The following is a 15,473-nucleotide window of genomic DNA, read 5'->3' on the forward strand; positions in this document are numbered from 1 at the left end:
TGAGGGTAAAGGAGCCTCCTAGAGCAGCATCCCCTCTTGGCGCTGAAAAAAAACGATTTACCACAACTTTTCATTTACTGTAAATGCATAAACAGTTTTGTGCACACAAGTACGCATAAGGCCGTCTGTGGCACAGCGACCTTCCAAGGTCGGGTGCGCTCCCAGTGCGATCCCAACTCACTAGGCAGATCCCGGCCGAAGCGAGAGGCCGCCGCGCACGCGCGGATGGGAAGGGCGCGCGCCTGCCCTCCGCTCCTCCTCCCCTCCGCCCGCCAGGTGGCGCTGGCTGCCCCGCTGCCACCGTCGCCGCCGACTCTCACCGGGCCCAACCGGGGCGGCGCCCGCCGCCTCGCGGGCCGCGGGTCCGCCTCCGCCGCGCCGAGGGCGTGGGCTCCCGGCTCCCGGAAGCGGCGGCCGCGGCGCGGAGCCGAGCGGGCGTCGATCCTCGGAGCAGCAATGCTTGGCGGCCGCCTCTTGTGACCTGAGCGCGGCGGCCGGGCAGGGGCCGCTGAATGGCGGCTCGCTGAGGCGGCGGCGGCGGCTGTGGCTGCTCGGGGCGTGGCGTGGCGCGGAGCGGCGGAGGCCTGATGCTGCTTAAGCTCTTACAGAGACAGACCTATACCTGTCTATCCCACAGGTATGGGCTCTACGTCTGTTTCGTGGGCGTCGTGGTCACCATCGTCTCTGCCTTCCAGTTCGGAGAGGTGAGTAGCGGAGCGGGTGCCCCGGCCGGGACGCCCCGGACCGGTACGACTCCGCGGCGCCCCGAGCCCCTGCCCACTGGAGCCCCGCGGCGCTGCGAGCCCCGGCGTGCTTGCCTCTTCCCTCCCCATCCTCGCCGCAGCTGCGGGGACAAGTCCCAGAGCCTGCATCCCCCCCGCCGACCCCCGCCCCGGAGGCTCCTAGAACTCAGATGTCCCCGAGCTCTGGTTTCACATCTGGGATCCAGATCTCGTCCTCCCGACGGTTTGAGGGAATAGGCGCTCGTTCAGCCAGTTCCCTTTGCCTCCAGGTGTTTGCGGCTCCCCAAGTCGTTCGGTTTTTCTCCCTCAGGCCTGTCCTCCTCCACGAAGCCGCCTCCCAGCCGCCAGAGTCGGTGTCTTTTCCCATTCCTAAATCCTCCAAAATTCTCATTCCTTGCCCCTCTTACAGGTTTTTTTTTTTTTTTTTCCCGTTCCTGTTGTCACCCTCCTGATCTTCTCGCTTATGACAAAGGCACTTTGTCTTCATAATCTGGTTTCTTTCCGGAATTCGAAACTTTCTCCAAGGGGTGTAGGTTTCTTCGTACGTGAATTTGAAGTGAGGACAGGGTACCGGCTCCAAATTTAAAGACTTAGTTGTAAAAGGGATCCCCCCCCCACTTCTGCTCTGTTATTGAGAACAACACCAGTTATCCTGTAGAGGCTCTCCTGGTAGATGTGTACACACGGATGTGAGAGATGTGTTGGCAGCTACAGACATTCTTCCCTATCTCGAGATCAGCTGAGGCTAGGGCCCCTTCATCTGACTAGGAAGCCTTGTCTTGCACTCCAGCACCCAACCTCTTGGGCCCTAGAACAAGCCCTTCGGTCATGGGTTATGCTGATAATTTAGACTCTGGATCACACAAGGCCGGCCTTTCTTGATCTGCTCTTAGTTAATGTGCAATAAAGTAGTTTGGTTAGACTCTCCAAACTCTTTAGAGGGTCCACACAACAGGTTTGGGGAGGTGGCGACACCCAGGTTTAAGAGATTTTTATGCCTCGCTGGGTAATAGACTAAACATTTTCTTGAATGAAATACCCTTTGTTTTAGGTTGGGTAGTTATTATATTATTGACAGTCTTATATGGTATTTATCATAAACGAGTTTACAGAGGCTGGGTAGGTCAGAACTGGAAGAGTACATGTATATGATTTTAGAGAACACATTTGAAATAAGTAGCAACTTGGAGAAGAGTTGTATTTTGAAATTGTTAGATGTCTATTTCCTTGTTTTAATATTTCCTTTTTTTTTTTCTTTTTTTTTTTTTTTTTTTGGTAGGAGGTTGCAGAAGGTTTTAAAATTAAGAGAACAGTTTTTAGAAATGCCACAGTATCCATTTGCTTAGTCTGTACCCTGCTGCATTATAAACTTGATAGGAGAGGGTGTTCTTTGTTTAACTACTGTAATCCTGACCCAAGCACTGTTCCAGGTACTCCAGCATAGGCAGTCTAAATATTTGTTTAATGAGTGAATGAATTAATTGTGTAGCGTGCTTTCCAAGTGTACACTTGTAATAGTTCTTGTTCTAGGGGCAAATGAAAATAAGTCTTACAAGTCAGAGTGAGAAAGTGCCCCAGACATGTAAATGTGGAATATGTACCTAGTATTATACCACAGCTCTTCTTTCATATACTGCAGTTTAATACAGTGAATGTATCTGTGCACAGTTAAGTGTCTTATTCTTGGTGGAAGATTTTTTTTTTTGTCCCTGATTAATTTTAAGTTAGCTGTTTACTAACATCTCTGCGGTGTGAAGGTGACTTAAAAGCAATCAGTTGCTAGAATTTTTCACTTTATATATTCCATGTCTGGTTTTTTACCAAAAGAAAGACATTTGTCAGCTTTGAAATGGGCCACAAATGTTAAAGTTTGGAACATACAGAAGAAATAATAGGTGAAGAATGTCAACACGTGAATTGGGAGGTAGAGACAGCAGGCTCAGTGCCGCTCATATATTGCCTGTAGTAGAACTTCTTTCTTCCTTTTTTTTTTTTCTTTTAAGTAGGTTCCACAACCAAAGTGGGGCTTGAACTGATGACCTTGGAGGTCTGAGAGTTGTGCAGTCTACGGACTGAGGCAGCCAGGCACCCGCCGTAGTACAATTTCTGCAGCACAATGAAAAAAAGGAGCTGTGGGATTGGGCAGATCAGGGTTTGAATGCTGGTGCCAGTATTAGTAATATCAGCTAATCTATAGGGCTTACCAGATACTAGGCACTCTCTTTAACTGCATTACATATATTAACTCATTGAATCTTCACAACAGCACCCCTATGAGGTGGGTACTATTATTATACCCATTTTATAGGTGATGAAATTAAAGCACTTGCACAGAGTAATCCAGCTAGTTACTAGCCGGGGGTGGGGGGGGTGCTTTCAACCAAGGCACTGTATGGTTCCAGAGCTGTAAGCACACATCTTCATGGTTTCTCACACAGTCTGTGCTGTCTTTTGTATGATCTTGGAAAAGATACTTAACCTTTTGAACCCCAGCTTCCTTATCTTTGAAACTGAGATACGATTAAATAAGACCTCTTTTGCAAGGCACCATTCAAGGTTCTTGGCACGTATAACAGACTTTCATTAAATGGTAGTAGGTGCTGCTACTGTGTTATCATCAACTATTTTATGCCCTTGTCCGTATTTTGAAATAAACCCTTGAAGTAGAATACTCCTGCCGTACAGTTAATGTTATCAACTTGCTAATAATAACTTCACTAATTGCAGTGGATAAAAGAAAGGACTAAGAAGGGCCTTGTTAACTGTGAATTCATTAATATTTCCCCCCTCTCAGTATAAGTGGTATTGGCTGCTACCTTTTGATAAGCCCTTTGTATACTCATCCACATTTTGAGGAAGAAAAACAAAACTGAGGGAGGGAAGTATTAACACAAAGCATTTTAAAAAATTTCCCTTTAAGCTGCTGGGGTAGTTTCTGGAGAGCTCTTTTTTGGAACTCTGGTCAAACAAAAGCAGAGCTCCTTCCAAATGCACAGGGAGAGCCCTCAGGGTGGGTACTAATAGCTACTGAAGTATACCGCCTTGGGGTGAGGGTAGGAGATAGAAGCTTATCTAATGTAAACTAGTTGATTGGACAAATCCTGTGCCCTCTGGGAGCCTCAGTTCCCACACCTGCAAACGAGAGCACTAGACTACTATGCTCCTAAAATCAATTTTAGCGCTGAAACTTCTGCTTTTAAATATTTGTCCTCTGTTGGTTGATTTTTTTTTTTTTTTTAGATTTCACTTATTTATTTGACACAGAGAGAGACATCACAAGTAGGCAGAGAGGCAGGCAGAGAGAGAGTGGGAAGCAGGCTCCCGCTGAGCAGAGAGCCTGATGGGGGGCTGGATCCCAGAACCCTGGGATTATGACCTGAGCCGAAGGCAGAGGCTTACCCCACTGAGCCACCCAGGCATCCCCTCCCCCCTTTTTAAAAGATTGGTTGATATTATATAAACTTTAAAACGTGTGTTTTTGAAGTAAAATTTTATTACTTAAGGGCCATAATTATTTAATTGAACCATTTGTATACAAACCCACAATCCTTTCTCTGAAAATTCTACTAAATTAACTTTATCATCAAACGTGAGTATCTATTACAGTGAAACATAGGAGTATTCTCACTCATTTAGGAAATGAAGACTATAGGGAGTACCTGGATGGCTTAGTGGGTTAAAGCCTCTGCCTTCGGTTCAGGTCATGATCCCAGGGTCCTGGGATCGAGCCCCACATCGGGCTCTCTGCTCAGCGGGGAGCCTGCTTCCTCCTCTCTCTCTCTGCCTGCCTCTCTGCCTACTTGCCTACGTGTGATCTGTCTGTCAAATAAATAAATAAAATCTTAAAAAAAAAAAAAAGGAAATGAAGCCTATAAATAGTTTGCAATTAGTTGTAGGCCAAATTTTGCCACCAAATGAGTTCAGGTGGTCAGGTTTTGTTGCCAAATAAGGTACAAAAAGGTCTTCAGTGTTGAGAACTTTCTGGATTTCAGGATTGCGAATAGAAAATTGTAAATCACTGCTGGGTGTATATGTGTGTATGAGCACGTATGGAAACAAGTACGCCAAAGTTAACTTCCATGAGGAAGCAGATTTAGGAAGAATATACCCATACTGGGTGGTAACTTGTCCCTGGACTCCCTGCTCCCTTTTGGTTGCCTGCCTTCTGCCCTTTTGGATTAATGAGATGTTTTTGTTAAGTGAAGAGGAAAGTTGAAAACTGGATCCAGCCAAAGTCATGCTCAGCCTTGGTGACCAGTTTCTCATCCTGGCTCAGTTGGAAGAAAGAAATTAGTTACTATGTTTGTATTTGTTTAGTTCTTTCATTAAACAGATATGTTTTGAGTGTGTTCCTTGTCAAAGGCGACATATGGGTAGAGTCCGAGGGACCTCGTCTGAGAATTGTGAGACAGCCTCTGGCCTGGTTCTAGTTCCAACGTAAACTGTGACCTTCAGTGCTTTCCATGCTGTGTTAGTATTCCCAGCTGCCTTCTAGTTTGTGGGCAGCCACTCTTATCTGTTATCTCATGTAGATTTCTTTTGGGGTGAGGAAAGCTTTCTTTATTAAAAATAATGTTTGAAAAAGTCGAGATTTCTAAGACCCCCATTTTAGTTTTAATGTTCTGTGAATATACATTTATTGTTTCATATGAGAAAGCATGAACTATAATGTAATGTTGTTTGGACTAGAAAGAAAATGCCAGTGGCCACACAGAGCCTTTTTTAAATGGTCTCTTTCTTTTGCGGGGTTTGGGAAAGGTACACAGCCCCGCTAACTGTCAGATCAAAGCAGGGACCTAGTCTTAGTCTCTCCTGCATTCTTAGCACCTAGGAAGTGCTTGGTACCCAGTTGGTGCCAGATAAATACTTGATACGGATGGGTGAATGCATGAGTTAATTGGTATGATCTTAATAAACATCCCTTCAAGCTCATTTCCAAAAAAAATGTTTAGATTTCTACCCCGATGCAGACCCATCTTTAGGTACCTTTGATTTCTCAGACACCATTGGTCTGATTGTACTTTGTATGGTAAAAAAGGTGTTAGTGGATATACGATTTATAGCTCATTTTTGGCCATCTTTGTCTAGTTGAGGTGAAGCCATAGTATATATATGTGAGTACCAATACAAGGAATAAGTAATTGAATGAATAGGTACACAGTAATTGCTTAGAAAATCAGAGGGAAAGAAAATTATGGGTTGAGGCATCCCAGAAGAAGCTGAGATTTTTATAAAGGAGGCAGGAACTTTGCTTTTGAACTGCTGGCGGTTTAAAGTTGCGGCTAGGATCAGCAGCACTTTGGTGCAATTGACAGAATCCAGCTCAGACACAGCCTTAAGAGAAACGTAGTTTTTTGACTCATGTAGTTGACAAACAGGGTGAAACTTCTCACAGGGTTAAATAGAGGTGCTCAGATGATGTCATCAGGAATCTCTTTTTGTCCCTCTTCTCCAGCTCTCTTGGTTTAGTACTCAGTGCCCAGATGGGAGGAGATTGCTGCCAGCAATTCCAGCTTCTAGTCTGTCAGTCAAGTAACCAGCAAAAAGAGTTTCTTTCTCGTTAGTGCCAGCTAGGCCCAGGGTGGCCTGCCCAGCCACGGAATGAGTGTCCTTGCTATATGCCCTCATTAACTGCCTGGACCATCCCCAGAGCTAGGATTGTGGGTGGTGCTGTCATTCTCAAGCATATGAATTGAGGGGGTTCCCCAGAGGGAAATCACGAGGCTGTTATCAAGGGAAGGGCCAGAGCAACAGATGACCTAGACACAGCCTTCGGCCAAAACCCATTTCCTTTCTTGGGCCTTACTGTTGACATTGTCACAGTGATAGCTCTTAGCCCTCTACCTTCTTCTAAAAGATGTAAAAGTTATTTCCATTTTGATTAATTATTCTGTCTGTGAAATTGTATTCTTAGTTGGGTGTATTTTTTTTTATTTTTTATTTTTTTAAGGTGGCTGTGTTACTACACAGTTCTTGTGCCTTTACATCTTTCAGCAATGATTCCTTTGAATATGGTGAATTGATAGTTACATTTTTAGCCATGGGGTATTGTTAACTTTGTTAATGAAATTTAGCATGTTGTGTGATAAAAAACTTAACCTTTTTGCAGCACCTGGCCCACCAGTGTGTTTGAATAGTCTCACTCCCTCTTTGTTCACAGAGACTACCCTCTCTCTTCTCCTTGCTCCTTGTTCTCTCTCAGTCTTGAATGTTGAGATTCCCCAGGCTTTGCTCTTTGGCCATCTTCTCTTATAGGGGATGTCCTATTTCAGACCCCCATCCATTTGTCTGACTTCCCTATCCCCAGCTGCTTTGATGAACTAAGATCTAATTCCACACTTCTGCCTGTCTGCAGTGCAGACCTTACTACTCTGCCTTTCTGACAGACAGTGCTCATTCATCACGGTGCTCTTTCCACTGCACCCAGACCTGGCTTCAGAGTTTTTTTTGTTTTTTGTTTTTTTTTAACAGCTTTTTTTTGTTTTGACAGACAGAGATCACAAGTAGGCAGAGCAGCAGGCAGAGAGAGAGGAGAAAGCAGGCTCCCCGCTGAGCAGAGAGCCCGATGTGGGGCTCCATCCCAGGACCCTGGGATCATGACCTGAGCTGAAGGCAGAGGCTTTAACCCATTGAGCCACCCAGGAGCCCCCGCTTCAGAGTTTTAACAACGTGGGATTCCTCTAGCTCCTGAGAGTTCTCCCAGAAAGGGTAGAGGAAGAACTTCACCCAAGACCTCAGCAAACCTTTCCAGGAATTGGATCATAGAGCCATTCCTAAAAACACGCCCTGAAAGGAGGAAGAGGTTGCTTTTTGACCACTCTGATCCATTCCTGAACTTAGGGCCTGTCTTGTGAACATTTGTGTTATGTGGGTACAGAGTTGTATTAGGAAAGAATAGGTAAGTGGTACTGGTATAGGTCATGGCTATAATAAGTGTCGTGTTCAGTAAGCACAACTTGTGGGATGTGTAGCAGTTGTCGTATTAAATAAGCACAACTGATGTGTAGCAAGTGTCTTTCTCTCCCACTGGCCCTTTAATATCAGTTTGTAGGGTTAGTTCTACCTCTGCCTCTGAGTGAAAACTCAGGTGGGCTTAAGCCTTCTCTTGTCACTCCTAAGTAATAAAAAGTCTTTTTTTTGGGGGGGGGATTTTATTTATGTATTTGTCAGAGAGAGAAAGAGCACGCATGCAGACAAGCAGGAGGAGCAGCAGGCAGAGTGAGGAAGAAACCCCCTGAGCAGGGAGCCCGATGTGGGCCTCCATCTTAGGACCCCGGGATCATGACCTGAGCCGAAGGCACACACTTAACTGACTGAGCCACCCAGGTGTCCTGGTAATAAAAAGTCTTGTGGTCACTTCAAATTTTAAAACATAATGACATTTCAGCATCTGCAAGCCTGTCGAATTTGAAGCCTCTTACCTTCCCAGCTCAGGCCTGCCCTAGGCAGAAAGCCTGCAGTTGAGGAAGGAAGGTTGGGAACAGAGGGCTACTTTTCTCTTTATTCATTCCATGCTTCTCCTCCTCCTCCATAGCTTGTTTCTGCCCCTTTCTAGAGGCCAGCACCCTAGGAGGTTGGAGCACCTAGAAGAAGGAAGGGAAGCGAGGGCAGGAAAGTCCTTCCAATAGGAGTGCTGGAGCTCTCCGGAATTTGCAGGTGTCAAAGCTTGTTCTCTCTTGAATGCTTTCAAAGGGCCTCCTTCAGAGACTACACCCTGAGAGCCATGGCTTGCTTTTAACCCTGATGAGAGCAAATGCCTCTTCATTTAGGCTGGTTGCTTGCTCCTTCCTTGGTCCCTAGGAGTATGATGAGACCATGAGAATCTCATTTCAGTCTCTTTGCTTTTCTTTTGGGGGGCCCTGGACCTGATCTAAGATGACCCTCCTTAGGTATTCTCTTGTGTATGGCACACATCTGGTGCATGGAAGACCAATCTGCTCTGCTTTGTGAGAGAGAAAGTTTATCTTTTTCTTCTACTCTTCTAAGTTCTTGGCTGGGGCCTCTGTAACAAAAGACAGATTGATAAGAGAAAAGCATACATGTTTATTTGATATAAGTGTTACATGATGTGGGAGCCTAGGAAATAAAGACTCCAAAAAGTAGTTAAACCTGAGTATTTTTATTGAAGGTTTGATGAAGAGTGGAGTTTGGGAAAATTGTGATAGGATAAAAACAAGAATGAGCTAAGTGTAGTTAGCTTGGGAAACACAAGGCCTGTTCTTTAAGATTCCTTTTGGAAATACTTGTCCTTTGGAGATAAGGATAATCTTTTCTTCCTGGTGTAGGAAGGGCACCTCTTACAGATAGTCTAGGGGTAAGGTCAGAAACTTCTTCCTGCACCTGCTGTTTCTCAGATTTCTTCAGCTTGAAATATTCAGTAAGCCCCTTAAGGTGCTGTATTTTGGGGTGGTGTATCCTGAACCCTTTCAGCTCAAAGCGGGGGAATGTGGGCTGATTCCAGCATAGCAGCAACTTCTCCTTTGTCCTCAGAGCAGTTAGCCAGCCCACCCTTCTGTTTTGTGGGTGTGAGACAGTTGTGGCATCCAGCCACCTGCATGGTCCTGTTGTGGGCTGTCTTGGTGGTCCCACTGAGCCTTTTTCCTGGCTTCGGGAAAATGGAAAGAGATTTCCACCCCTCCCCTTCAAACAAAATCAAGTGCATTTGCAGAATGCCAGCAGCTTCCTAAACCCTTCTGCCATGATTTGGATGAGTTTTCAACCATCTCCCGAGGAAACTGCCTCTTGTTTCAAATCTTCACTTTGGAATGTGACATCTGGTCTTTTGGTGCCTCACAAGAAACTTACTTCTACATGCATGTTTTCTTGGAGCAGTTAACTGAGTTTTGCCCATGAGACAAAACCTATTTGCCATTTCTTTACTCAGCATCATGAACACAGAGACACTGCCTCTCTTGTCTTGGGGTCCCTGCACTTAGCAGAACACCAGAATCATTCTTCTGACAGCACATTCTTTGTTTGAGCACAGTGCCCGGCCTCTGGGCAGAGAGCAGAGAGCCAAGTAGGCTGTTCCTGCAGAGGAGGAGTTTATATTCTGGTTGTACAGTCGGACATTAAATGCTTCTTAATGACAGTCATGAGCAGTGCTACAAAGAAGGAGAGGCTGTTGTGGGAGAGACGAGCCGTGTTCTTTCTGGTGCCTGCGTCGGGAGAGGCTTTCTTAATGTAATTGGAGCTCAGCTTTGAAGGGTCAGAAATGCCAAGGCAGAGGACAGAGCAGAGCAAGTGTGCTCTCTAGGCCATTTCTTCTCAACTGGGGCAATTTTGCCCCCAGAGGCATTTGGCAGTGTCTACAGATGGGGCACAGGGTGGGGTTGGTGCTACTGGCATTCAGTGGGTGGAGGCCAGAGATTCTGCTAGACATTCTACAATACAAGTACAGGCCCCACAGTAAAGATTATCCAGCCCCAAATATCAGTAGTGTTCAGATTCTGGAACCAGCTTGAAGGTCTTGAAGTTGGGGTACATTTGAGAAGGTGAACACAGGCCCATGTGGCTGGATGCTAGAGAGCAAGAGAAAGTGAGGGTCTAGGGGAGACTAGTGCAGTTGGTGGTACCCACTTCCCAGCACTTGGTAGATTAGGTGTTCAGGATTTGGGTGTTTGTCCTGAGAACAATGGGATGCCATTCAAGGTTCTTAGGTACTGTCTTTTTTAGTGAGTGGACACCAGGGATGCTGATGAACTTTCCGTAGTGCGCAGGACAGCCCCTATAACAATGTTTTCAGGTATTAAATGCCAATAGTGCCAAAGTGAAAAAACCTGAATTAGAGGGAGAGCAGGAATGGCTGCAGGCCCTTAATTAGGAACCTTGGACTAGGCTGGTAGAAGGGTATGTTAAGAGAAGTGGATAGATTTGAGAGATTTAGGCGGCAAAAACATTGGTCTTTATGTTCCATTTTGTGCCAGACACTCAGCTGACATCTTGGGATACAAAAATGAGCAAGATAGACGAGTTCGTTTGCTCTGCCAGATGATAACTATAGATGTTAAGTGAATGAATAGGTGCTTTGTTGAATGATTGCTTCTCGGCCTTTTGGCTAAGATCAAGGGTAGGTGCTTTGTTGAATGAATAATTATAAAAAATTATTTTTATTCATTGGTTGTGATTGAGCCTTAGTGAGGAAAGATGGTTTATAAATGCTAAATACATGCCATGTGTCCTGTCCCAGGACCGTTCCATTGGCCAAGATGCTCAATGAAGAGAACAGCAGGAGACCAACCTTCTGGTCTGGTGCCCAGGGTCACAATTGAAGAGTACATTAATCTTTCCTTAGATTAATTAATCTTTCCTTAGAGACAGAGCTGAAAGGTTTGCAGTGATTTCTTTACCTGAGTGTGCTTTGTTAATGGTTGATATGATAACAGAGGCAGTAAGTGCATTAATTTAACACAGGCTGTGCTATAGTGTATGTTATTCTAGTTCCTTCTAAAATATAACAAGTATAGCTGTAATAAGTTCTGCATATTCACCATATATCTCATAGTAATCTTACTGTCCTTTAGATTGATTGTTCCAGTCTTGTGATCCACATGCAATATCCTTAGCAGGTGATTAGTCAGCCTGTGTGTGATTCATACTTGCACTAAATTAAGCAGGGGGAAAAAAGTGATCTTTGAAAAATGTTACAGACTAAGTCACATTTGTGCAGGGAGAGCCATTTGCATTCTACCATCAGACTAAAAACCATATTGCCCACTTTAAAATTGCTTCCTAAAATTGTTTCTCCTTTAGGTTCTAGTTTATCCCCCCCCAATATATCTTCTATTCCCCCTTCACTACCTCATTCTATTACCTTCATTTTTTTTTTTTCTTTAAGATTTTATTTATTTGGGAGAGAGAGAGAGAGAGAGAGCAAGCACAGAGGGAGAGTGAGAGGGAGAAGCAGACTCCCTGCTGAGCAGAGAGCCCTACTGGGGGTGAGGGGGGCTTGATCCCAGACCCTAAGATCTTGACTTGACCTGAGCTAAAGGCAGATGCTCAACCAACTGAGCCACCCAGGTGCCCCCATTAGCTTCATTTCTGTCTCTGATTAATTCCAAACTGGATAAAACTTCTTTACCAAATTTGCAGAAGCTGTTCATTCAGCAGATTTACGGAGGTGCTTACTCTGGGCCAGGTACTCTGCTGCTAGTAGAGACACAAAAATAGTTCAGTTTCTTCCTGCTCTCTAGGAGCTCACTCTAGACGGAGATAGGCAAGCAAATAGAGAAAACGCATTGTGGTAAATTAAGTTGAAGGACAGGCATGGGTGTTTCTCAGCCGTTAGGAGTGACATTTGAACTTGATCCTGAAGAAGATAGAATAGGTGGCCCCATGGAAGGAAGGGAAACCTCTCCCGCATTAACACCACTTTTCAATAGGGAAAGATGCCGTAGGTGTAAAGGCATAGGTCTAAGAGGTATTATTATTTTTCAGGAACAAAAGTAGTTCTGAAGGGCTGTGGCACACTGAGGATGGAAGCTGGAGAGGCACCTAGTAGCCAATTTAGGACTTGGCTGTTGAATGATATGAAAGAAATTTGGATTCATCCTGAGGAAAATAGAGGCCATTCAGATGATTACTATTTTGGGACCTTTATAGAAAAAAAATTTGCCAGTCCCTTGGCTTAAAATTTATTCTGGGGCACCTGGGTGGCTCAGTCAGTTAAGTGTCTACCTTCTGTTCAAGTCATAATCCCAGGGTCCTGGGATTGAGTCTTGCGTTGAACTAGCTCCTTCCTCTCCCTCTGCCCCCTGCCCTTGCTTATGCTCTCTCTCTCTTTTTCAAATAAATAAAAATCTTTTTAAAAACGACATTTATTCCCTTGATGTGCAAGACACATGGGAGCTGGCTCATCTGGGTGGGTTTTGGTTGGCTCTGCTACACCTATCTTTCATCCTGCTGGGACCAGTGGGCCAGCCTACACATGTTCTTTTTTTTTTTTTTTTTTAATATTTTATTTATTTATTTCACAGATAGAGATCATAAGTAGGCAGAGAGGCAGGCAGAGTTGGGGGGGGGGGAAGCAGGCTCCCTGCTGAGCAGAGAGCCTGATATGGGGCTCAATCCCAGGACCCCGAGATCATGACCCGAGCTGAAGGCAGAGGCTTAACAGTGGGTTAACACTGAGCCCCCAAGACGCCCCCAGCCTACACATGTTCTTCTCAAGACAGTGGTGAAGGCACAGAAAATCAGGTAGATACTTGTAAACCTACCTGAGGTTTAGATTTAGAACTGGTGTATTCACTGTCTTTTTATTCCCTGAACCATCAAATTTGTTTCTGCTTTAGGAGCTTTGCATTATCTGTCCCATCAGCCTGGAGACAGCTGCTTCCAAGACCGTCATGTAATGAGCTCGTTGTCTTACAGGCCTCAGCTCAGTATCACCTTTTTATTTTTTTTAATTTTTTTTTTTAAAGATTTTATTTATTTATTTGACAGAGAGAAATCACAAGTAGATGGAGAGGCAGGCAGAGAGAGAGAGAGGGAAGCAGGCTCCCTGCTGAGCAGAGAACCCGATGCGGGACTCGATCCCAGGACCCTGAGATCATGACCCGAGTGGAAGGCAGCGGCTTAACCCACTGAGCCACCCAGGTGCCCAGTATCACCTTTTTAGATGGGTTTTCCCCACCACCCAACCTAAAGTAGTCTCTTTTAGCAAGCCATTCCTTATTATAGACCCTTTCTTCTTCTTTTCTTAATAGTACTTAGTCTGAAAATGTGTGTGTATGCTTATATTTAATGTCTTCTCCCTCTTCACCAAAATGTAAGCTCTGGCAACAGGATTTCTGTCTTATCCAGCCTTTCTGTCTTATTCACCACTGTATCCTCAGCCCCTAGAATAGAGCCTGGCACTAAGTTCAGTGCAGACATAATTTGTGCTAGTATCTAAATATAGAAAGGTCACCTGCAGTGATCAGTTTCTAAATTCAACCTTAGTAGAAAGTAGATAGGTTTAGTTGATAGACATATATAATTATATTAGGGTTCTTCAGAGAAACAGAATCAGTAGAATGTGTATCTATATGTGTATGGAAATAGATTTATTACATAGAACTGGCTCACGTGATTATGGAGACTGACAGGTCTCCAAGATCTACATTTAGCAAGGCTAGAGACCTAGGAGAGCCAGTTGACTTAGATTAATTCTAATCTAAGTCTGAAGGCCTGAAACTCAGAAAAGCTTAGTATAGTTCCTGTCTTAAAATTGGCAGACTTGAGAGCCAGGAAAAGCTGTTTCAGTTCAGATCCAAAGGAAGGAAAAACTATGTTCCAGCTCAAGGCAGTCAGGTCAGAAGCAGTTCTCTCTCACTCAGCCTTTTTATTTTATTTAGGCCTTCAACTGAGGCACTGAGGCCCATCCACAATAGGAGAACAAATGCTTTACTCAGTCTACTAATTCAAATGTTAATTTATCCAGAAACACTGTCTGACACATCCAACGTGATGTTTGATCAAATATCTGGATACCCCCTGCCCCGACTTACTCAAATTGACACATAAAATTAACCATCATGAAAATGTAATAGGTTTTATTTTATAGCAGCTTTAAGTTAATGGAAAAAATTGCATGGGAAGTGCAGAGATTTTGCGTTTACCTCATCTCTCCCAGCATACTTTCCCCTACTTTTAACGTTTTGCTTCAGTGTGGTACATCTTTAAAAATATATTATTTATTTATTTATTTGACAGACAGAGATCACAAGCAGGCAGAAAGCCCAATGCGGTGTTCAATCCCAGGACCCTGAGATCATGACCTGAGCCGAAGGCAGAGGCTTAACCCAGTCAGCCACCCAGGCGCCCCAGTGTAGTACATTTTTATAATTGATGAACCAATATTGATAGATTTTTATTAACTAAGAATATATTGAACATTAGGATCCATTTTTTGTACTGTACAGTTCTATGAATTTTGACAAATGCATACTGTTAGTTATATCATGTATCTGCCATTACAGTATCACACAGTTTAGTTTCATTGCCCTGATAATACCCTTGTCCTGCACTATACCTAGTCCTTGCTTCCCTCCCCACTGGCAATGGATGATTTGGGGTATTTTATTTGATTTTTTATTTAAGTAGTTTCCACGCCCAGTGTGGAGCCCAACGTAGGGCTTGAACTCATGACCCTGAGATCAAGACCTTAGCTAAGAACCGGACACTTAACTGACTGAGCCACCCAGGTGCCTTTGATTTTTTTTTTTTTTAAACTATGTATATAGTTATGTTTTTTCCAAATTGTCATATAGTTCGTTGCTGGTATTTAGGAAAGCAGTTGACTTTTGTGTATTACTTTTGTGTGCTACAACCTTGTATCCTGCAACTGCTTGTTTATTAGTTTCAGGAGTTTTGTTTTTGGGGTTTTTTTGGTCAGTTTTGTGAAGTTTTATACATAATCTTGTCATCTGTCAACAAAGATAGTTTTATTTTCTCCTTCCCAATCTGTATAGCTTTTATTTCCTTTTTTTTGTGTTACCACACTAATTAGGACTTCAATGTGTAGCAGTAGTGAGAGATGGTATCCTTTCCTTGTTCCTGAAATGAGTGGGAAAGCCTTGACTTTCTCACCATCAAGCATAATGTTAACTGTAGGTTTTTTGTAAATACTATTTTTAAATTGAGGAAGTTTCCTTCTATTCCTAAGTTTACTGACAGTTTTTTTTTTTAAATCAAAAATGGGTGTTGGAATTTGTTAAATGCTTTTTTAATGCACCTATTATATAAGAGCTT

The 15,473-nt window shown here is 43.9% G+C and overlaps 1 protein-coding gene across 3 annotated transcripts in view; it reads left to right on the forward strand.

The window, feature by feature from the left end:
* Positions 1–321: 321 nt before the first annotated feature.
* Positions 322–15,473, forward strand: part of GNPTAB (N-acetylglucosamine-1-phosphate transferase subunits alpha and beta) — a 76,344-nt gene continuing 61,192 nt past the window's right edge. The window contains exon 1 of one of the 3 annotated variants that reach the window (XM_032346597.1): positions 322–704. In XM_032346597.1, coding sequence (XP_032202488.1) covers positions 588–704 — 117 coding nt within the window. In that variant the 5' untranslated portion in view covers positions 322–587. The remainder of the gene's footprint in view (positions 705–15,473) is intronic. The other 2 variants (XM_032346596.1, XM_032346599.1) reach the window with 2 other exon arrangements.

The sequence above is a fragment of the Mustela erminea genome, chromosome 6 (assembly GCF_009829155.1).
Source record: "Mustela erminea isolate mMusErm1 chromosome 6, mMusErm1.Pri, whole genome shotgun sequence".
Classification (NCBI taxonomy): domain Eukaryota; kingdom Metazoa; phylum Chordata; class Mammalia; order Carnivora; family Mustelidae; genus Mustela; species Mustela erminea.